At 59.3% G+C, this 23207-nt stretch overlaps 3 protein-coding genes across 3 annotated transcripts in view; all 3 read right to left on the bottom strand.

The window, feature by feature from the left end:
• CIAO3 (cytosolic iron-sulfur assembly component 3) overlaps positions 1-2536 on the bottom strand; it is a 148777-nt gene extending 146241 nt beyond the window's left edge. The window contains exon 1 of the mRNA XM_050774714.1: positions 2516-2536. The gene's annotated coding sequence lies outside the window, so the exon portion shown is untranslated. The remainder of the gene's footprint in view (positions 1-2515) is intronic.
• RPUSD1 (RNA pseudouridine synthase domain containing 1) overlaps positions 1-23207 on the bottom strand; it is a 296072-nt gene that overhangs the window by 90591 nt on the left and 182274 nt on the right. The window lies entirely within an intron of this gene.
• Positions 1-23207, bottom strand: part of LMF1 (lipase maturation factor 1) — a 105936-nt gene that overhangs the window by 30292 nt on the left and 52437 nt on the right. The window contains exons 4-5 of the mRNA XM_050774709.1: positions 22029-22177; positions 5145-5210 (exon numbers count right to left, since the gene is read on the bottom strand). Coding sequence (XP_050630666.1) covers positions 5145-5210; positions 22029-22177 — 215 coding nt within the window. The remainder of the gene's footprint in view (positions 1-5144; positions 5211-22028; positions 22178-23207) is intronic.

Raw genomic sequence — 23207 nt, 5'->3', positions numbered from 1 at the left:
ACCTGTGGCGGAGCTGGGCGGAGGGCGCATGAGCGGAGGCTTCTCTCAGCAAGGCTGCTCTGGGCAGCAGGGCCCTGTCCCCCAGGGGCATCCACAGCAGCTCTACACCCCCCTGTCACTCCCACCCACACCCGGAGGCCCCGCAGAACTCTGGGAGCCCAGTCCAGTGAGGGCTGCTCTGTGCGGCCCGCCCCACGCAGAGTGCGCGCTCCCAGCACGAATGGCCTCTGGTCCCCGTGAGCACCTCGGGGTGAGCAGGGCTGTCGCAGGCACCCTGGAAGGCATGGCCGTGGCCTGGGCCTGGAGTCAGGGTGCAGAGAGTGACCACGGGCAGGGGCAGTGCTTCCGGATCTCTCTAACCACTGGTCTAAAACTCCGCCCGCATGTGTGGGAGCCAGAGACGCACCCCCAAGCCGCAGGCTGCCGGCCGCAGGCTGGGAGACCCTGGCTCCAGGAGTGTCAGGTGGCCCCGGGCAGATCCAGGGGACCCCCGCCCTGCCCAGGCAGCTCCCCGAGGGTCTGTGGTGCGTGGCCTGGTCCCCGGTAGTGAGCCGACTCTGGGAGGCTCCGTGCCATCTCGGGACCTGTCTGTAGCCCTGAGAGCGTCCTTCAGCAGACAGACTTGTCGTTCTCCACGACGTCGGCCCAAACTCACCGACAGGCCTGACCTCGGGCCAAGCCTTGGGGTGCAGGGGGTGGAGCTCAGTGGGGTACTCCTGCCGGCAGCAAGGGAAGTGGCCGTGGGTCCCTGCCCGCCCAGGCCCTGGCAGGGGCTGCCCTGTGCCACGTCTGGGAAGCAGCTCTGGAAGGGGTGTGGAAGGAGCACCGTGGGACTGAATGATGGTGCTAGACTTCCCGCAGCTCTCTAGCAACAGAGTCACGTTCAACTCCCCTAAAAAGCAACGGAGACTTGTTTGCAACGTTCGGGGTCCATGTACTCCAGATCCAGTGAGTCTTCTCTGCATCAAAACCATCCGTGGGAGTCCTCACCCCATCCCTCTCGATGACAGCTGACTTCCTAAAACCCACGTGCAGACAGAGGACAGGCCTGGATTTTCCATTTCAGCAGCCAGTGCCATCCCTGCTGCTCAAAGCAGCTGCGTGATCCCCGCATTCACAACCTGCTATTGCATCCGTGTCATCAGGAGACCACTGTGACGTGGGAACTGCAGCAACCCTCCCCACAGCCCGCGGCATTCCAGATGGCGCCCGTCCCCGGTCACCAACCCTTGTCCTGTGCTGGCCCTGGGATCCTGGGGGTCCTGGGGACAGGGCTGAGGACATGGTTCTGGTCCCTCTCCTGGCTGAGAGCAAGCAGCCATCAGTGCATCCCCAGCGTTTCGTGGGACCGAGCCCTTGGCCTGCAGGATCTGCACTCACTCTGGGTAGAGGGCGTCAGAGCTGAGTGAGCTGCAGGGCATCCTGGTGGAGTCTGCGGAGATCTGGGAACACCACGCGTGGAAGGCCACAGGCTTGTCGGGAGGTTCAGGCAGAGCTGCCCCGTCGCCTTTCACCCTCCGGGGAACTGGCCTCTTCTCTTGGAACTTGGGGACGCCTCCCCCGCTGCTTCTGGCTTAACCGACTGAATTTGCTGGCAACTGCCTTTCGTTACCAGCAGACGAAAAAAGCGCGAGTCTGGGCTGTGAGGCTGCGGACGGCCACGGCCGAGCAGTTACTTCGGGGGAGAGAAGTCCGCACACTCGGAGCTCCAGCCCGGAGGGAGAGTCCCCGGGGTGCATGGCTGCCTTTCGCTCTGTGCTGCTGAAACTTCCGGAGGTTTCCAGGCTCCTGAAGGGGCTCAGCATCCCCCACAGCATAGGGGCAACTCTCCTAGAAAGGGGCACCCCCCTGACTCCTTATCTGACCAGCAAGAAGCGGAAAGACAGCAAAAGGGCCTGAGGCCCCCACCCCTGATGCTGTGGGGCAGACGGCGCAGCTCGGGGGCTGCAGGCAGGGGCCTGCCACCTTCCGGAATCAGGTCCTCCTCGGAGAGAGGATTCATGCAGGGCCCTGGGCGCGCAGATGACACCCTGACTTCCTGAAACCTTCACCAGTGCCTTGTCCTCAACACACATGGGAGGGAGCGTCCTTGTCTGAGAGACAAGTCTGAAGTGAGAGGGGGCTGCGGCTCCCGTCCCAGCTGAGGGCCCCTCTGCCTCATGGCCGCCGCCCACCTGTGCATCCCTCTCCCGGGGCCCCCATGTAGCTGTCCCCAGACGTGATGTCCTCACTCTCCCCACACACTGCCCCCGTACCTGGCCTTGGACTGGGCATGGGCACTGCTCCGTCTGTCGAGTGGAGTCCAGGCCCCTGAGGCCGGTACGTGGGCCATCCCTGCCCCAGGGGACACAGTGAACCGCAAAGAGCCCTGTCACGGTGGTCCACCCGCTGCAGGCACGGCGCCGCACTGCTCTGAACACTGGCTACTCCAGGTACTCGCTCCTAGAGCCCCAAGGGGCCCCCTTGGGGATGTAAGAAAAGGGGTTGCTGGGCCTTCTCCCAGCTCAGTGGGGCTCCCCCATGCCTCTTCAGGTGATGGTGGGATTTGAAACGCGATTCCCCGAGGACAGTCTCTGCAGCTGGGCGGGGAGGGGGTGGCCCCACCCGCTGGGACAGCAGCTGCCGCCAGAGCCTCAAGCTGCCCGGCTTGGCCCTGGACCCCATGTGACCATCAGGACATTAGGCTCGAGGCTCTCCGTGAGCCAAGGCTCAGCCTGTCCTGGGATGTGGATGAAAAGGGCCCTGACCTCGCACACCCTGCACTGCAGCCTCAGTGTCTGGAGAGGGGAGTGGCCCCAGCCACAATCCAACCTCCCGGAAGCTCAGCCACGTGGGTACAGGACCCCCATGTGTCTGGGCCTCCTCTAAGGACACAGTCGGTGGATTTGGGGCTCAGCACAGTCCACGCTGACTTCATCTTAACTAATCACAAGGCGGTCCCAGATAAAGCCACGCTGCAAGCTACAGGGAGAGTGGGTTTGGGCCCTGCCTGCAGGCCCTGTCTGTGGCCCGGACACCGCTGCGGCCGACCCTCCGGGTGGCAGTGACACCGAGGGTGCCTCGAGACATCCAGGGCCATCCCTCAGGCCCGGGCTGCCCCTGCCTCTGTGCTCTAGGCTGGGCCCACTCTGTCCACTGTCTCGGGCCATGTCTGAACTGGTGGAGTTGGCGGCGGACACAGAGCACTCCTCACACACAACACAGCAGAGAGCTCCGGCGAGAGGCAGTCCTGGGCCTCTGGGGCACAGGAAGAACTGGGTGCTCACGGGGGCGGGAAGGGACCCACCGCATCCCAGCTGGCCGCGTGGACACAGGGGAAGGCAGTGCTGACAGGCAGCTGTGGGGCCCCCCAGCCAGCCTCCCCAAGAGTTGCGACCTGCGTCCTCGCTGGAGCGCAGCTGTGGCGTGACCCGCCCCTCAGAAACACCACACCCTGGTGGTCCTGGCCGGGAGAGTCCTGCGGATCCTGAGACCCTCCCGGGCCCAGAGCAGCCACGTTCACTGAAGAGACACTGCCCAGGATGCCTGACACCAGCTTTAAAATGCAGCTGCTCCGTAGAGAAGGCATTAGAGTGTTTATGGGGACACGGGTGGGCACCTCAGTGTCTCTCGCCAATGGAAACCTGCATGGGATGGTCCTCACCAGCCCCCAGCCTTCGTGGACCTGAGCCCAGTGCACCACCGCTGTCCCCCCCTGTGCTGAGCCAGCGGGCTCCGTGAGATGCGCTGTGGAGCTTCTGGCCTGGAGACAAGGGGCCCACCCAGCTTTCCTGACCTGTTCCGAGGGCTTCTGGAGACATGGGACCTCCCCACACTTTCCCAACCTGTCCTGAGGGCACCTTACAGGGCCCCTCAGCTCTGCTGACCTGTCCTGAGGGCGTCTGGACACACGGGTCCCCTCAGCTTTCCTGACCTGGGCTGAGGGCGCTGGACCTTCTCGGGGGCAGGGTGGCCGGCGTGGGCTGCGGTGTGCAAGCTTTGTTGGCGATAGCCTCTCACGCATGTGTGCTCTGCCGCTGCTGCCTGTCACGGCTGTGTTGGGACTATCCAGCCACAGAGCTGAGAGCATTCGCTTTCTGGTATCTCACCGACCGTCAGCAGAACCTGGTCTCAGACCGAGAGGAGCTCACAGGTCCTCAGCAAGGCGGGGCATTTGATGGGGTATGGGGAGATCTCAAGAGCCTGAAGAATAAAGTCAGGACACAGCCACTAAATGTAAATGCAGGCATAAACGCCCGTCCCAGGCCGGCACGTGGACCAAGACACAGAACCGCAGCAGGGGTGCCACGTGAGAACGGCACCAGCTCCACGCGTGGAGGCGGTGAGTGCCAGAGCAACCCTGGCAGAAAACGCAAAGGCAATGAGACAGTTGCCACTGGCTGTCGGTGGCACGCGGACGACGACGGCTTCCAGTGCAGGTGTGAGCACTGGCCGAACGCAGGAAGGGGTGTCCAGGCCTGAGACGCTCTAGGTGCGCCGTGGCTACAACCACACAGGCCCAGGGTGGGGATGCTGCTACCAGGAGGCTCCCACATGGACTGAGAACAAATGACTATCCAAGCTCCAGGCCCCAGGTCATTCCCAGCCCCTACATGAACTTGTGAGCAGTTGGCAGGAACCGGGGTGTCTGAAGGGACTCAGCCTGGGCCTGGGGGCCAAGCACAGTGGAACTACGCTGTGGTTCACACCTGCCCTGTGGGACACACCTGCCTGTGTCCAGGTAATGATGGAGCCACAGCTCCGCATGGCAGGGGCTGGGCACACAGCCAGGAAGCCCCCAAGAGGCACCTGCCGGGACGGTGGGGAGCTGTGGACTCCAGGAAGGAAGGGCTGGCCTGGAGGCCTGGGCAGGACCGAGGACAGCAGCAGAGGGTGCCGGTGCAGGAACCAGAGCAAACCCGCTGCACTCGAGACCATGGAGGGCCACGGACCCCGTCCCCGCGGCCCCAGCAAGTGAGGGGCGCCTGCAAACCCCCGTGTGACCACCCCACCCGGAGAAAGGAAGGAGAGGGTGTCCTGAATCAACTGGGGGTGACCCTGTGACGCAACCGCTCACCAGGGTGTGCAGGACTGCGCCCACCAAGAGTGGGAATGGGACGGCGTGAGGCTGGGTGCTCTGCCCTTACCCTGCACGGCGCGCTCACCTCGTAGTGGAAGTCCATGCAGGTGAGGTCTCGCCAGCACCGGTCCCCCCGGATCTTGATCAGGCCCTGCAAGGAAGACGGCAGAGGGAGAGTCAGTCACGGGGGCTGGGGACGCGGTGGCCCCAACAGAAACAGCTTCCCGGGAAGACGAACCGTCCACGAAGGCCGTGGATCTGGGCTGCAGGTGCCGTGAGGGAGGGGACCTTACGTATGAAACACTTGGGAAGGGGGAATTTGGGAAGGGCAGATTCAGGGCTGCTTTGATGAACAGGAGTTAAGTGCACACCGCGGGCGTGAGCAACGGCGGCTTCCTTTTTATAGTCAGCGCCTGGTGCGCCTTCCCCAACACTCATTCTCAGAGCTCCACGCCTCATCATGCTACAGAAGCCGCGTGTCTTTAAAGAGCACAAATGCACCATGCGCTGCAAAGACCCCACGGACGGTGTCAGAGGGAAGCTTCTCAGAGCCTCCGGGATGAGCCCAAAGTCAGGAGGGAGCGCCCAGTGCACACGGGTCTCAGCCACGCCCCCGCGGCACAAAGGGAGCCCAGGCGCAGGCCCCGCGTGTCTCCCACACACTGCAACTGGCTGCTGTGAGGATGCCTGGGGCACGGGAGAGGCTTCCAGGGGCCTGCAGAGGGAGCCGTCAGCACTGGGGAAGGTGGGACTTGGGCAGGGAGGCTGTGGGGGTGCAGGGAGGCTGTGGGGGTGCAGGGAGGCTGTGGGGGTGCAGGGAGGCTGTGGGGGTGCAGGGAGGCTGTGGGGGTGGGAGTTCTGCAGTGCTGGGCCACAGTGAAGCATCCAGGGAGGGGTCGGGGCCACAGTGAAGCATCCAGGGAGGGGTCGGCTCCCACACCCATCCGCTTTCCCTGGGGCACTCATGGCTTCAGATGATTCCTTCACAAGTCAGAAACAATTGCCCCCTCCTCCCGCCCACCCTAAAATCACCGCTGAGACAGATTCACATCTAGCGTCTCTCACACGCTGGCTGCGTCCGAGGTGAGACTGCACAGACGCGGAAGTGAGCCCTCCTCCATGACGGCGGTTTCTGCTGCTACAACCACTCCCGGCCAAATCCCCTGGGCTCCATCCACCTCTCCACTGGACCATCCGTCCGCCCACCCGTCCCCTGTCCACCGGACCGTCCGCCCACCCGTCCCCTGTCCACCGGACCGTCCGCCCACCCGTCCCCTGTCCACCGGACCGTCCGCCCACCCGTCCCTGTCCACCGGACCGTCCGCCCACCCGTCCCCTGTCGACCGGACCGTCCGCCCACCCGTCCCCTGTCCGGACCGTCCGCCCCACCCGTCCCCTGTCCACCGGACCGTCCGCCCACCCGTCCCCTGTCCACCGGACCGTCCGCCCACCCGTCCCCTGTCCACCGGACCGTCCGCCCACCCGTCCCCTGTCCACCGGACCGTCCGCCCACCCGTCCCCTGTCCACCGGACTGTCCGCCCACCTGTCCCCTTGTCCACCCGACTGTCCACCTGGCACATAAGCACTGAGTGCCCATGAGGTGCCGGGTCCCGCTCCACCCCATAGAGGCCGTGTGCTGCAGGCGCAGGTGCGACAAGGTGCAGAGAGGCAGGACAGCCACCAGGCGTGGCAGACGCGGCGGCACATAAAGGACAGGAATCCATGCCACAGGTTCAGAGCCGACGGCTACGGTCGGTGTAGCATGGTGGGCTCCGGGGCAGCTGCATTGGGCTGCAGGTGGTGCTGTCTCGCTGCTGCCCACATGGTGGGAAGAGGGTGAGGGTCTCTCTGGGGACACTTTCGTAACGGCTGCCTCCCATCAGCCAGTGCTCCCTCTGTGGGTGTGCTGGGGTGTCGGGCCTGGCTCCTGGTACCATGACACTGGGGTCAGGGTTTCCATGTGAAACGGAATTCAGGGAACACAATCTGTTCACAGCAGAGGCTGGCTCGTATCTGGACAGAGCTGACAGGGCTGGCCTGGGCGGGGAGCCCCGGGGCAGGGTGGGCATGGCCACGAGGGAAGAAGAGGAGGGTGAGGGTGCACTCCTCAGGCAGGAGCACGAGGCACAGCAGGAGGCCCAGGAGTCCCTGGAATGCAGGGTCCCTTCTACCACGGTGCCAGTCACGGTCCCATTGTGGGAGACCGGCCTCCAGACGGTCGGGGGTGCAGCCTGAGGCCTGTGGGGGCCATCAGGACCTCCAGGGCAGGGGCCGGAGCTGCCGTTGGGGTGGAATTTCCTCCTCTCCAGGGAGCCCCAGCTCCAGCCTCGGTCTCCTGCCCGGTCGGGTCAGCCTCAGGCTCCCAGTAGATTCCTCCTCCCCAGGTCAGCCCATCACGGGCTGGAGCCACGTCAGCAAAACATTAATACCTCCCAGCAGCACGGAGGCCAGCATTTGGTGATGGACCAGGGACCCCAGCCCAGCCAGGCTGACACAAAACCGACCACACACGGGAGGGCCTTCGGGGTGGCTGCGGGCTCCAAGCCAGGGCCAGGCAGCACGGGAGCCGCCGGGTTCTCTGGCTACATGTGACCGAGAAGGCAGCAGGCTCTGCTGCTATCTGTGTAGGACGACCTGGGCAGGGGAGGGGCGTGTCCAATTCCGACGAGTTTGGAACATGGGGCCCGCGGGACTGGCGGGGGAGTGGGAGAGCCAGGAGAGGCTGCGCTGCGCCCTGAAGGACGGCACGTGGCTGAGAGGGACACGAATGAGAAACGGCAGGGGAGTGGGACCAAGAGCCCAGCCTGGCCTTACAGGAACACCAAGCAACAGGCACCTGCTCCGCGTGTGAGCCAGATGGGACACCTACACGCAGGCTGCACCGTCCACAGACGCGCCTCGGAGGGGTTCTCAGGCTCCGCCACCCCGCACACTGTGAAGGCTGCGTCTGAGGGGGGCACGTCTGGGTCCGGCATCACCGCCTCTAGGGTCTCGCTGCACGCCCCCGCCCTCACACGCCCTGCACCCCCAACAGCAGGGAGGGCACCAAACACCCAGGAGTGTTACTGTTTAAAGACCTGAAGGGTGAACTGCCTTAAAAACCGAGTCAGGTCTTTTGGAAGCTGGGTTTGCTCAGATCACAAAAACACCAGAGACTGTTTCCCGCTTGGGCTCCTGTCCTGCAAACGTGCATGAAAACAGCCGAGGGTGTTCAGCTGACCGGGTGGAGCAGGCCCCACTCCTCAAGGCACTGCCCATGCCCAGGGCAGCCACCGCTTCTGATGAAACGCACAGCTCCACCGGGCAGGGGCACAGCCACCGCCCCCGCTCCTCCCACATGAGCACCAGCTCTGCTCCCTGAAGAATCCGAGAGTGGAACTCTATGGAGATTCAAACCAGGAAAAGAAGAAAAAAACAAAATAATTAAAATGTCATTCAAATTCTAAGCTGATATGAGACACTTAAAAATCTGAAAAATTGTTTCAGGAGTGGAAGATAATTATATTCCTCCCATCTATTGATTTATCTCTACATTGCAGATGTCAGATTTTCCACGGATTTTTTTTTTCTTCCAGAGCAAGTGTCAAAGGAACAAAGCCTTCTTTGAGGCTTTTCAGCCCAAAATTAATTCTTAAAAAAAAAAAAAAAGGCACAGACAGGCCGATAAACGCACCAGACCCAAAGGGAGCCGGGGACCCACTGCCTGTGCCACCCTCCTGCTCTGCTCGGGGGACCCACTGCCCGCGCCACCCTCCCGCTCTGCTTGGGGGACCCACTGCCCGTGCTACCCTCCCGCTCTGCTCGGAGCACTGGAACTTTCCAGGCCTGTCGGCGACGTTCCAGCCTTGCAGTGTGCGGCTGCAGCAGCTCCTCTCCCGGTGCCCGTGTGTCCTGGGACACAGGTCCCCAAATCTGCCACCTGGAAACTCGAAGCGTCTGACGGTCTTATGCGGCAGAAGGAGATGCTCTGTGGATACCCCGTTTCTCTCCCTTGGCCCCTAGAGGCCTGCCGTCCACCCTGCAGTGATAGCCCCCTGCACAGTGCTTCAGGACAGACCCAAGCCCCCACAGTCCCCGAAAGCACCGGCTAACGTGGTGTTTCAAGGAGGCGGCGCCGCCAGGCCTCCCTCCGAGCCACAACCTCCTCCACCCTCCTGGCATTACGGTCCCCTCGCCCACATCAGTGGCCCTTCCTCCCCACCTGTAAACACAGGGAATTACTCGCGACAGGTCCTCCCTCCGCAGGAGAAAACTCAAAGGGGAGAGCTTCGCCCTGGAGCCGGGTCACAGCCTGGTGCCCCTGTGAGCAGCTGCAGGGGTCTCAGGCTTGTTACAGCAGCCACTGCTTCTCCCCAAGTGCTTTGAGAGCTGGGGGTGGGTGGAAACCGTGTCTCAGGGTGAGGGTGACCAGCAGGCTCCGTGGGCACAGACACTGTGGGGTCTATCAAGGCCCTCTCGTCTCCATATCTGAGGGTGGCCCAGTTGCGGCAAGGGTGGTGCCTGGAGTCCCGCCTGGCTCCGTGGCTCTCCCGTTTTCCTGGGATGGTATCCGCACTTTCTTGCCCTCATGCAAGAGAGAACTGGCATGGGAGGTGGGCTGTGCCCCCGAGCGCTTCATTTCAGCATGCAGACTTCCTTGCACAGCTGCACCAGGAGCTGTGTGCATGGCAGGCATCCTCTGCGTGGCGGGCATCCTCTGCGTGGCGGGCATCCTCTCGAGGAGGGGCCTCGCCTCTGGGCCACTTCACGCCTCAGAACAGTGGTCTGAGCATCGAAGTGTGGTGGGCCAGGGTTTCTGTGGCTCCTGACGAAGGGGACCCAGGGCCCCCGTGGCTTCACACTGAGGACAAAGCTCTGCCCTCAGACACGCAGCTGACTGGCTCATTGACACTGACTGGGCTCCAACTTGCAGACCAAAGGACCTGGGCCTGGACAAACTCCTTGGGCTCGCTTGCTGCCTGGAAGTGAATTCCCATGAGTTTGAGGGCAGCTGTTGGCTCCCCAAGCACCTGGAAAAGGCTGTCCCAAGCTGACAGTCGGGCCGCCGCAGAGCCTAGGGGACCCACACTGCGGGCAGGGGCACTGACTTTCTGACCAATGCCAGCCGGGACAGCCTGGGCTTCCAGAACCTAAGGCCTGTTCGCAGAGGCTTGTCTGTCTCAAAACACCGGAAGTGCTCCTTCCCCTGGCTCTGGTGCCCTTGAGGCCTTGGCTGCTGGGGCCCAGAGCAACCCAGGTGGGGGCAGAGCCAAGGGGTGGCAGCTGGGGCCCAGAGCAACCCAGGTGGGGGCAGAGCCAAGGGGTGGCAGCTGGGGCCCGGAGCAGCCCAGGCGGGGGCAGAGCCAAGGGGTGGCAGCTGGGGCCCAGAGCAGCCCAGGCGGGGGCAGAGCCAAGGGGTGGCAGCCAGGCCATGCAGGTGCCAAGACTTGGGGCACGAGCTTTCAGGTCACCAGACACCACGAAGACCCCAAGAATCACCACGCCTTAGGAGCTTAGCCAGGGGAGGGGAATTAAGAAGAGGGCAGTTCTCGCCGTGGCGTGGCATCTCCGAAGCACGAGGTCTGCTGTGGACTCTCAGTCGCCTGTCTCTGTGACGGGATCGGTCTGCCTTCCGGAAGGTGCTGCTCTAGTCACTGTACCACGTGAATTCCTCTTGCTGTGATCACAGTTTTCACTAGAAATCAGACAGAAGAGATTCTGGACTTACTGTGTTTTTATTTTTGTTTTCTGGCAAACAATGTGCACTTCAATAGAGACTTCCGGCGTGAACCCAGAAAGGCGCGTGCGTGGTGAGCACGGCGGCTGGTTCTCTCACTGGGAGGTCACCTGAGCTGGACTGTGCGGCTGGGAAGAGGAATTACTAGTGCTCTTTTTAGCATAGTTTTATTTTGCACCCACAACCCAGGAGATCCTTTGAAGATTACAGGAGAGCATGTCCTGTGTGATCGTCCCGGGGGCTGCGCGGGGATCTGAGACACGCTCGCCCTGGAGGCTGATGTGCTTCAGCTGCGAGGAGCACCCCGGCTCCTGCCCCAGCTCTGCCCACAGACGCTGGAGGTCAGAGGCACAAAGCGCTTTCGAGGACTCCGGTCTGGGCCTCAGCCTCACAGGGGGCGGCAGCCGGGGCCAGAGGTCAGGATGCCATAGACATCATTTTCTAAAAATTCCCACGATGCCTCCGTGCTGGAGTCAGAGGTCGGCCCCTTCCGGGTGGTGCCCTGAAGGCGATGGGCCTGAAAGCAGCCCCTTTCCTCTGAGCTGCCCCCATACTGATGCAATAAAGCCATTAGGATAATCGCTCTGGTTCTGGAGTGTGGCTGCCTAGGACCAGGGCAGGCCTGTCGCCCCCTCCATCCGCCTGATCCTGGCCTCACAGGGCTGCATGCCGATACTGATTCCGTTACGTTTAATGTGATTTCACCAGCGGCTCTGATGCCAGGCAGCAGCCTGTGGACTTCAAAGTCAGCTCTTCCCGGGTGCCGGCAGCGCCTTTCCACATTGGCCTTTCAGTGCTGCCCATGACCCACACTTCCCATGGGCTGCGGACCCTCTGGGACGCTTGGGGGTGAAGCACGCTCAGCATCAAGAGCTTTGCAGACAGTCCTGGGCCTGTGGGAAAACAGCAGACATTAAAGTGCAAACCTGTTGAGCCCCTGGCACCTTCCTTCCGACCCCATGAGGCCTGGGGCGGCAGCACACACGTGGGAGGCACGGGCCCTGGACGCGGGAGACCTCCTGCCCTGGCCCGTGAGGGTCGGAGTCTCCACTGCACGATGCCGCACACTTGGGCCTGAATCCCACAAAAGGTGAGCAGGTCTGGGTGTAAAGAGAGACGTGGGGCTCAGCTCTGACGCGGGTCCCGAATCCCGGCTTTCCTTGAGAAAAGAAGTCACTGCGCAGGGCACTCCCCCTGCACCTTTTTTCAAGGCTTTTGTCCATCTGATCTAAGTGGTCACATTGACTGGCCTAAGGCTTCTGTAATATCCCAGGCAGCTCTTCATGGCGGCATCTCAGTTACTGGAGTTTCCGCGGCACCTGCAATCATACAGCCTGGCTATAGCTCCCTGGCCTTCGCTCGATTCTGACCTAAAAATTGTGGACACTGTGGGCTTACATATTCCACATTTCAGTTGTTGCTTTTTCTTCTTGTGTTAATGAGGACAAGACAGTTTGCACATAAGGAGCATTAGAAGGCCCTACCTGTGGGTGCTGTAGCCAGGTGTGGGCCCTCCAGAGCCGTGAGCTGCACAGGTGTGAGCCCCATGGAGCCGTGAGCTGCACAGGTGTGAGTTTGGACATCATATTTTATTTTATTTTTTTGAGCTGGAGTCTCACTCTGTCGCCCAGGCTGGAGTGCAATGGTGCGATCTTGGCTCACTGCAAGCTCCGCCTCCCAGGTTCAAGCAATTCTCCTGCCTCAGCCTCCCAAATAACTGGAATTACAGGTGCCCGCCACCATACCTGCTAATTTTTATGTGTGTGTGTTTTTTTAGTACAAACAAGATTGCACCACGTAGGCCAGGCTGGTCTCAAATTCCTGACCTCAGGTGATCTGCCTGTCTCAGCCTCCCAAAGTGCTGGGATAACAGGCGTGAGCCACTGCACCCGGCCAGACATTATGTTTTAACTTGGCCAGTTTTTGGAATGATGAGTTCTCTGGCTTCTCTTTATCCTGCTGTGGGCCTGAGATGCCTCTGCCAGGCAACACTCACGCCAAGGTGGGCTCCAGCAGGAGGCGGGAGACAGTGGCAGTGGGCGTCTGCACCCCTGCAGCCACAGCAGGACAGCCCATGCAGACGCCCCCTCCACACAGAAGCCAGGTGGGGAGTGAGGGGAGGGCTGGGAGCGGGAAGGTACAGAAAACACATTTCCAGCTTTTCAATTCTCCAGGGGTCAAACTAAAAATCAAGTGGTCTCCTCTCTAATATTGTCCAGGTCTGAGAATTCCCAGCAACAAGGACCCCAACTCAATTCCCAGAACGTTCGCAGCCGAGAGCTCTGCACCCCAACACAGCCCAGGTCATCAGCAGGAAGCGATCAAGGGAGGCTTTGGCTCCAGGGGCCTCCCGGAAAACCCACCGTCTGCCCCATGCAGGTGACACAGAGATGCTGGGACACAGAGCTGCGGGCTCCACCAACAGGTGTCTGCTGCCTGCGGGCCACCGAGTATGCAGACCCACCCCCGCCCCGAGACACAGATGCTCTGTCCTCACAAAACCACGAAGGGAAAAGAAGGGGGAAATTATTTCTTTATATAGCGTCATTGAAGGCCATCTGTTGCCCTAAACACTGTGACTCGACGGCAACGCCATTGATCACGTCCTGAGGGAAAGAGACCTTCACTTTGACACGACTGAAATAAACTCATTTAAAGCAGAAAATGCAGACAAAACACGAGGGAAATGTTCCAGGGCTCCAGGAGAGGCCGTCTGTGTGTGCAGCCCCGGTGGGATGCAGGCTGGAGACGGCCCTGAGTCCGAGTCGGGCGAGGCCATCTGGGTCTGTGTGGCTTCTCGGTGCTGTCCCTGCAGCTTGAGGCAAGGAGGGTGGAGGGGCGCCGCCAGCCCCGCCTGTGTCCGTGAGGAACCATGCTGACTCCATGATGGCTCCAGCCCGGCCCCAGGAAGCCATGACCCGCACAACCTGAGGATCCACAAAGCCCAGCCAGGGCCGGCCCAGAACCGGGTGGAGAGCAGCGGGGGTGGGTGGGGGTGGTTCTTGTTCCAGCGCAGTCAGGTGACAGTCGACCCACACATACAGCCAGCCTGGCCACCAGCACCTGGGCCCTGTTTGTTGCCCCAACCCGCCGACACCCTGTGGCAGTGGCAAGCTCGGCTATCCTGTGCATGGCACGGCCATGGGTTGGGATGAGGATGCCCGCCACCTGCCGCTCCAGGGCCTGGGGGGAGCTCTGGGAGCCAGGCTTGCTCTGCCACATGCCTGGGGTGGGCAGGCCTGGGCCAGGGCTGCAGCCGGAGTGAGACGGAGCAAGGACAGTGAGTGCCAGGCTCTGCTCCACCCCCACAGGCCGATGCGTCTGGCCTGGCATTCTCCCTGACTTGTCAGCTTCCCGGCTCAGAGCCCTCACCTCACCTCACACTCCTGGATGTCAAGGGACACCAAGAAGCCATTGAGGGAACACATCGTCCCCCGCCTTGTTCGAGCCCACGAGAGGATGCAGCTTCCTGCGGCTGCGCCCCGGGGGCCGCCTGTCTCAGGCTCTGGCTCTGACTGGGCTGATTGTCTTTCCAGGGTTCAAAGCACATGGTTTTCATCTGGTGCTGAACCCAGGGAAGGCCGAGGACAGTCTGGCTCGGTGTGGTGACCTCTGCGCTGCCCCCAGGGACGCCTGTCTCTGCTGCGTGGCAGTGACGCTACTCATCCTCCCCAGTGCTCCTGCCGGCTCCTCCTCTGAACCGCGGGCTGACCATCGAGACACAGAACACTCCCATCGCTCCGAAAGTTCCCAAACTTCCACCCCGTCAGCCCCCACCTGAATCCCAAAGGCACCTCTCTGAGCGCGTCCCACGCACCGTTTGCCTGTTCTGACCCTCCCACGAAGGGACTCGCTCGGGGCACACTCCTTGGTGTCTCGCCAGCTCTGAGACCACCGCACGCTTTCCACATCCGTAGTTTCTTCCTCTTCATGCTGAGGAGCCACAGCTGTGTTGGGAATGTGGCCCCGTGTGTTATCCGCTCTCCTGCTGACGGGCTGTGGCCGTTTCCAGTCCTTATTCTTGCGGACAGTGCTGTTACAAGCGTTTCGTTTCTCTAGGGTAACTGTTTATGAGTGGAAACACTGGGCTGCAGGCTGGGAGCAGGTGAACTCTCTCCTAGCATGCTAGAGCCCATACCTGCTCCCCGGCAAGGCGGCACGTCCCCCGCCTCTCACCCTGCTGCGATGGGCTGAATGCCTGTGTCCCGCTCAGTTCACAGGCTGCAGCCCTAACCCCCGTGATGGGACTGCTAAGGAGCTAATTAAGGTTAAATGTGGTCATAAGGGGAGGCCCTGATCCGACAGGGTTAGTGTCCTTGCAAGGCAAGGCCACGTGAGGACACGGAGGACGGCGTTTTCACAAGCTGCGAGGACATCGTTGCTGAAAACCAAATCATCTGGAAGAGCCTCAATCTCGGACTTGCAGCCCCAGCGACTGTGAAAATCAATCCCTGTGGCTGAAGGCCCCTGGCCCGTGGTATTTTCATGGCCGCCTCAGCATACGAACACGAGTGCCAGTGCTGACTCGCTAGCCTCTGTAACTTCAGCCGTTCTTGTGGGGAGGAAGTATCTCAGCGTAGATTTGCTCTGCATTTCCCTAATAGCCAATGCATCTGAGGGATTTTTCAAGTGCTATGATAGCCATTTGCATATTTCCTTTTGTGAAGTGCCTGCTAAAATCCTTTCCCTCTTTAAAAAATCAAATTATCTTTATTATTGAACTTTATGAATTCTTTATGTATTCCAGATACAGGTTCTTTGTCAGGCATAACAGCATTGTGAATATTTTCTCCTGATCTGTGCCTTGCCATTTTCTCGATGGTGTCTTTTGAAGAACAGAAGACTTTAATTTTAAGGAAGTCCAAAGTATGTATTTTTTTTCTTTTTCTTTAAAGACAGGGTCTCACTATGTTGCCCAGTCTGGTCTTGAACTCCTGAGCTCAAGGGACACTCCCGCCTTGGCCTCCTGACATGCTGGGGTTAGAGGTGTGAGTCGCTGTGCCCGGCCATTTTTTCTTTTATGGTTAATGTTTTCTGTGTCCTAAGAGACTTTTGCCTATCACAAGATTACAAAACATTCTATGTTACCTTCAAGCAGTGTTAATAGTTTTAGCTTTTATGTTTGCAATCCATCTCAAATTAACATTTGTGTGTGGTGATGGAGGGGGTTCACTTATCCCAGATGGATATCCAGGACTTCCAGCACCAATTGTTGCACAGGCTTCTTTCTTTCAGTTGAATTGACTTGGTGGCTTGTCCAAAAATCATTGGATCCTGACTTTGGTGTGGGACTGTTTCTTGGTTCTCTGTTTTACAGACGCGGCTCTCTGTCCTCACGCCTTGTGATGGTTACCACTGAGGGTCAACTTGATTGGGTTGAAGGATGCAAGGTACTGATCCTGGGTGTGTCTGTGAGGGTGTGGCCAAAGGAGACTAACACTTGGGTCAGGGAGCTGGGGAAGGCAGACCCAAGCTTCATCTGGTGGGCACCATCTCATCAGCTGCCAGCGAATATCGAGCAGGCAGGAAAAGGTGAAGAGATGAGACGGGTGTCCCCGCCCAGCCTGCATCGTTCTTCTGTCCTGGACACCTCCTGCTCTCGACCGTCGGACTCCAAGTTCTTCCACTCTGAGACTCGGGACTGGCTCTCCTGGCTCTCCTTGCTCCTCAGCCTGCAGGCAGCCTATTGTGGGGTCCTGTGATTGTGTGAGTTAATACTCATTAACTCCCCTTTATATATATATTCATCCTATTAGTTCTGTCCCTCGAGGGAACCCTAACAACGTCTGTGTCACACTGTCTCCATTATTATCATTTTTCAGTAAATCTTGGAATCAAGTAGTGTGACTCCTGCATCTTTATTCTTCTTCAAAATTGTTTTGGCTATTTAGGTCCTTGGCATTTCCACATACATCTAAGAGTCAGTTTACCTATTTCTGGAAAAAACAATCCTTCTGGGATTGTCTGGGATGTCATGGAATCTATAGCTCAAATTGGCGACGACGGACAGTTTAACAATATGAAGACTGATTCATGAACATGGTATACCTCTCCATTTACTGAAGTGTTCCTTACTTTCAGCAATGTGTGGTATCTTTCGAGGCATACAGGCTGCATTTCTTTTGTTAAAATTTCCTATTTTATGGTTCTGAATGTTATTATAAATGCTATACTTAACGTTTTCATTTTGACATTTTCTCCTAGCATATAGAAATACAACTGACTTGCTGGGTACGGTGGCTCACACCTGTCATCCCAGCACTTTGGGAGGCCAAGGTGGGCGGATCACGAGGTCCTGGCCAACATGGTAAAATCCCGTCTCTACTAAAAAAATACAAAAAAATTAGCTGGGTGTGGTGGCGGGCACCTGTAGTCCCAGCTACTCGGGAGGCTGAGGCAGGAGAATCACTTGAACCTGGGAGGTGGAGGTTTCAGTGAGCTGAGAATGCACCACTGCACTCCAGCCTGGGCGACAAGGCGAGACTCTGCCTCAATAAAAAAAAAAAAAAAAAAAAAAAATACAACTGACTTTTGTGTGGTGGCCCTGAGGCCTACAGCTGACGTCCAGCTCAGGCGGGCACAGAAGCTGTGGCTTCTCCTTCCCTTCTGCTTGTCACCCTCACCTGGAGGGCCATGGGGCTCCCCCTGAGATGGCTCTGAGGAACCCAGTGGTCAGGGCATCTGAAACTCCCCAGGCCACAGAACCACAGGTGCTGGTTTCTGAGTGAATCTGCCAAGCTAACGGTGTGGCGCTGGTTCTGACCCAGGCGCACAAGCCGGGGAAGGGTGTGCCTGCCTTCCTAGCTGGCTCTGTCCACAGGGCAGTTCCTCATCAACAGGTGGATACTCTGCTGCTATCGCTCTTTCTTATCAACTCACCCTCTGCTTTCCACCAAAGGAACATTAATCACACCGATGTAAGAGTCTATCAAGTAATTACACCTTTTAGTGCACTGATAATTTTTTCTCCAGCTGGCACTAACAGTCAATCAAAATGCCATAAAAGGTGCTTCCGATGAGCCGATGAATCCCTGCATCCACCAGGCATTGTGGGAGCTGTTCAACTCTTGGCACCAGGAGCTTTCATACAAGCGCCTGGCGGCTCCTCTGTGGGGCTGGCTCCTCTCCCTGGAGCTCTGCTTCTCTCCCAGGGCTTCGGCCTGACACTGCCGTGCACAGAGCCCTTTGAAATGCCGCATATGCTTCTGTGTATATTCAAGTCAGCAGAGGGTGGAACCTAAAACTAAGTCCCGGACGGATCAGGACCCACAGCCTGTGAGAGTATCTGTACTCTGGCTGGAGACAACGAAGCATTTCAATGTCCCGTGAAAAGGAGCCATGGAAACATTTCTAGTCTTTCTAATTAAATGGAAAAATAAACCCGGAGTCAGCATCCCACTTTCCTGTGGGATCTGGACGCTGGCTGCAGCTATGCCCTCCTCCAACAAGCCATGGCCAACTGTCCGCAGCCACTCACCCACCCCTCCGCCAGGACCCGGTCCGCACCACTTCCAGAAGGCTCTGCAGCCACTCAGCCACCCCTCCGCCAGGACCCGGCCCGCACCACTTCCAGAAGGCTCTGCAGCCACTCACCCACCCCTCCGCCAGGACCCGGCCTGACACCATTCCCAGAAGGCTCTGCAGCCACTCACCCACCCCCTCAGTCAGGACCCGGCCTGACACCATTTCCAGAAGGCTCTGCAGCCACTCACCCACCCCCTCAGTCAGGACCCTGCCCGACCTAGGGTAAACACCCAAGACTCCCCACAGCCCCAGAAAACCAACATGTCAGGGATGCCCTGGTACCCACCATCCACAGGTGTGCAGTGACGTCATGGACGGGTGCCCACCACCCCTGTGAGGCTGGGGCAGAACACCTGGGTTGAAGCTGGCATGCCGCAGAGGGCAGGGAGGAAAGCGGGAGCCTCCCTGCCCAGGACAACCCTCCGGACACCTTGTCCTGGGGGGTGAGGGGCCCTGGTGCTGAGGTCCCTCTCTGCGGGTCTCCTGCTCGTGCAGCTGAGCCTGCAGTGACCCCTCCCAACCCCGGCAAGTGCTCATCATGAGATGCCACGTAACCCTCCCAGAAAAGGAATAAAGGGAATCAGGTGCTCGCGTACCACCAGGGAGCCCCATTTTCCTCAAGAAACGGCCGGTCCACTCCATGCACAGCTGACGTTTCTGCAGCACTGGTGAAGGGCTGGTGCTGGTGAGACACAAGGTATGTGGGTGAGGGGGGCAGAAAAGGAGGGCGTTGGGGAAGATGGGAGCCGCAGGGGGATGGAGCTCTGAGCTGAACGAGACAAAAAGAAGAGCTATGCCCAGACATGGCATCATGGTGCAGGGAACACATGGTGAGGAATGGGCCCAGACAGCCCCTCACAGCGCACCAAACCACACTACCCGCTACACCAAGCTACGCTACACAGAACCACGCTACACACTACACTGAACCACACTAAAGACTACACTGAACCACACTACACACTACACTGAACCACACTACACGCTACACTGTCACGCTACACCAAACCACGCTACACACTACACTGAACCACACTACACACTACACTGAACCACACTACACGCTACACTGTCACGCTACACCAAACCACGCTACACACTACACTGAACCACACTACACACTACACTGAACCACACTACATGCTACACTGAACCACACTACACGCTACACCAAGTCACGCTACACACTACACTGAACCACACTACACGCTACACTGTCACGCTACACCGAACCACGCTACACACTACACTGAACCACACTACACACTACACTGAACCACACTACATGCTACACTGAACCACACTACACGCTACACCAAGTCACGCTACACCGAACCATGCTACACACTACACTGAACCACACTACATGCTACACTAAACCACACTACATGCTACACTAAACCACACTACCCACTACACTGAACCACACTACACACTACACTGAACCACACTACACGCTACACTAAACCACACTACATGCTACACTAAACCACACTACCCACTACACTGAACCACACTACACACTACACTGAACCACACTACATGCTACACCGAACCACACTACACGCTACACTGAACCACACTACACACTACACTGAACCATGCTACACACTACAGTGAACCACACTACACACTACACTGAACCATTACCCACTACACCAAGCTACACTACACAGAACCACGCTACACGCTATAGCAAGCCACGCTGCACACGACACTGAACCACACTACATGCCACACTGAACCACACTACACTGAACCACACTACCCGCTACCCCGAACCACACTACACGCTACACTGAACCACACTACACAGTACACCAAGCTACGCTACACAGAACCATGCTACACGCTATAGCAAGCCACGCTACACACGACACTGAACCACACTACATGCCACACTGAACCACACTACACTGAACCACACTACACAGTACACCAAGCTACGCTACACAGAACCATGCTACACGCTATAGCAAGCCACGCTACACACTACAGTGAACCACACTACACGCTACACCAAACCACACTACACCGAACCACACTACACACTACACTGAACCATACTACACGCTACACTGAACCATACTTCATGCTACAGTGAACCATGTTACATGATACCACAAGCCACATGAGGTCGTGGCTTCCTGAGTCCGTGGCTGGTGCTGTGTGGAGACTGGGTGTCCGAAGTGTCTGAAGCTGCCCCGGGGGACAGGGTGAAAGGGGCTGCCCAGCATTCGGCCTCTACCCGAATGACCTGCAGCTGAACACGGGCACAGCAGCCACGCCTCAAAGCCAGGGAGAGAAGAGGAACATTCCGGACTGAAGGAGTGGCCGAGATGGCGGCACGCTCTGGCCGTGGCCCTGGCATGAGCACGTGCTGTCGGGTGGGGCGGGGACAAGTTCCTCGGGGCTTTGCCCAACTCTTGTGTACGTCTTCAGCGGATCCTCCACGACACACTTAAGCGAACAGATGCTCAGAGAGCGTATCTGTATGACGTGGTTTCCAACACAAAAACATGAAGATTTTATCATTCCAGCACAAAATTAAAATCTTACTAACAAAGCATGTGAAGTGGAAGAGACAGTGAGAGCTGCGTAGCTCTGGTCAGTGCAGCAGACGTCAAAAGGACCACGTCACTCCTGATTTTAAAGTGCAAATCATGTCTTTGTGAACTCAGAGGTCACGTTACTGAAGCTGAACTCAGGGCTGGCATGTGTCCTCACCGTGCGCAGGGCAGACGCAGATGGGCAGCCCCTGGCTGGGCAGGAAGCACACACAGCCCGCCACCCCCATGCCGGGGCCGGCAGGGAACTCGCAGGGAACGCACCACCCCCACGCCGGGGCCCCGCAGGGAACGCGCCACCCCCACGCCGGGGCCGGCAGGGAACTCGCAGGGAACGCGCCACCCCCACGCCGGGACCCGGCAGGGAACGCGCCACCCCCACGCCGGGACCCGGCAGGGAACGCGCCACCCCCACGCCGGGGCCCCGCAGGGAACGCGCCACCCCCACGCCGGGACCCGGCAGGGAACGCGCCACCCCCACGCCGGGGCCCCGCAGGGAACGCACCACCCCCACGCCGGGGCCCCGCAGGGAACGCGCCACCCCCACGCCGGGACCCGGCAGGGAACCCGCCACCCCCACGCCGGGGCCCCGCAGGGAACCCGCCACCCCCACGCCGGGGCTCGGCAGCGAACCCGGACAGTCTGGCTGTCCTAAGAGACGCCAAAGCCCAGCAGGCCAGGCACCCGGGAAGGACGCAGTTGAGAGACCACACGCAAGGAGGCCGCGCTTTCCCTGAGCATCAGGACGGCGGGTCTCATGCCTCCTTCACCCTCGAATATGTCTGCCAACGGGCCCACCATGGCCTGAGACTCTGTCATTTAAAAACGAGCTCTGAAATATTTCGGACACTCCAGCAAGCACAGGAGGGCTGGGGGGAAGCAGGGCGCCCAGTGCTCCTGAGTCTCCTGAAATGGACTCAGAGGTGTGGTTCTTTCCCAGAAATGGTGACCATGAGCACGCCTGGGAAAAGCCAGCGGAGCCCCCAGTGTTCAAACACAGGCCCCTGAAGGGGCAGAAGAGCGGGCTGTTGGCCAGGCCATGCCGACGGGAGGACAGAGGGCGGCGGGGGAGGAGGGAGACAGGCTCACCTCTCCTAGAAGCCGCACAGGTTAAAGAGCCACCGTTATTCCCCAAACACCACACAGAAGAGCTCCACTTACTGCTCCGAGCATGATCCTGAAGATCAGCCACCGGAAGCCCCACAGGACAATCCGGGATGTGGGGGTGTGCTGGGGCAGCCTCGACAGCGTCCACAGCGGGCACAGGAAGATCCCCAGGAACCCTGTTTCCAGAAGCTGGGACTCCCATCCTAAAACGACAATGAGACATACCAAGGGTGAGTTAATGGAAGCCACACATTTCACAAAGAAATCATTTCAGAAACTCAGTTTAATGGAAACGGTCCTTAAAACAGGGCTGACCTTACTACGGAGAGGCACCAACCCCCACGTATTAGTCTCAGCACCGACATGCAAGCTCAGGTCTGCAGGAGTGGGAGCTCTGGTGTGGGACCCGGGGCCCAGGTCAGGGCTTCCCGTGACCTCGGCACCCTTTGCCCTGGAGGGAAAGGCCCCGCTCTGAGGGCCGCCACCTGCCACCCCGCAGGACGCTGCACAGACCTGACATCTGAGAATGCGCCCAGCACACGTGCTGCCAGCGGATGTCTGGGGGAAGCCTTTGCCCTCCCGTAGGTTTGCATGAAAACAGCTTTCACCTTCTTCCCAGCCCGGAAGCAGCACTGGGGCAGCAGCCCGGCCTCTGTGTGAGGCAGTGTCTCTCTCTGGCCCTGTCCTTCCCAGGCGGGCATGGAAGCCAGGCAAAGATGTAGAGGCAGGTCATGGTCGGTCCACATGGAACCAACACTGGTCAGTCCCTCACGGGCCCAGGATAAGGCAGCAGCTCTGCTGCTGGATGTGGGGGACATGAGGGGGCCCAACGGATCCTTCTCACTGGAAACCCAGCATAAGAATGCAGATGCGGGTCGCCATCCCAGTGCTGTTCTCAGAGGTGAAGCCACCATGAATGTGGCTGCTGGAAACTGCCCACAGCTCACGTCTGTCCATGGCAGGTCACATCCCAGGGGCCCGGAGACCCCACAGGCCAGGCTCCCTCCTGGGCTCTGAGGATGCCGGATGGGACAGAGGCCACCAACTGCCCAGCATGACAACGATCACACGACTCACACCGCCACAGCATCTACGCGCCAGAGTGGAGGGGAGAGTGCGGAGGGATGCGGACGGAGGCTTGTGGGGGCAGCGTCTACGCACCACAGAGTGGAGGGGAGAGTGCAGGGGGGATGCGGATGGAGGCTTGTGGGGGCAGCGTCTACGCACCACAGA

Source organism: Macaca thibetana, chromosome 20 (genome assembly GCF_024542745.1).
Source record: "Macaca thibetana thibetana isolate TM-01 chromosome 20, ASM2454274v1, whole genome shotgun sequence".
NCBI classification, from domain to species: Eukaryota; Metazoa; Chordata; class Mammalia; order Primates; family Cercopithecidae; genus Macaca; species Macaca thibetana.
The sequence above is the reverse complement of the archived record's forward strand: the minus strand, read 5'-3'. Positions and strand labels throughout refer to the sequence as shown.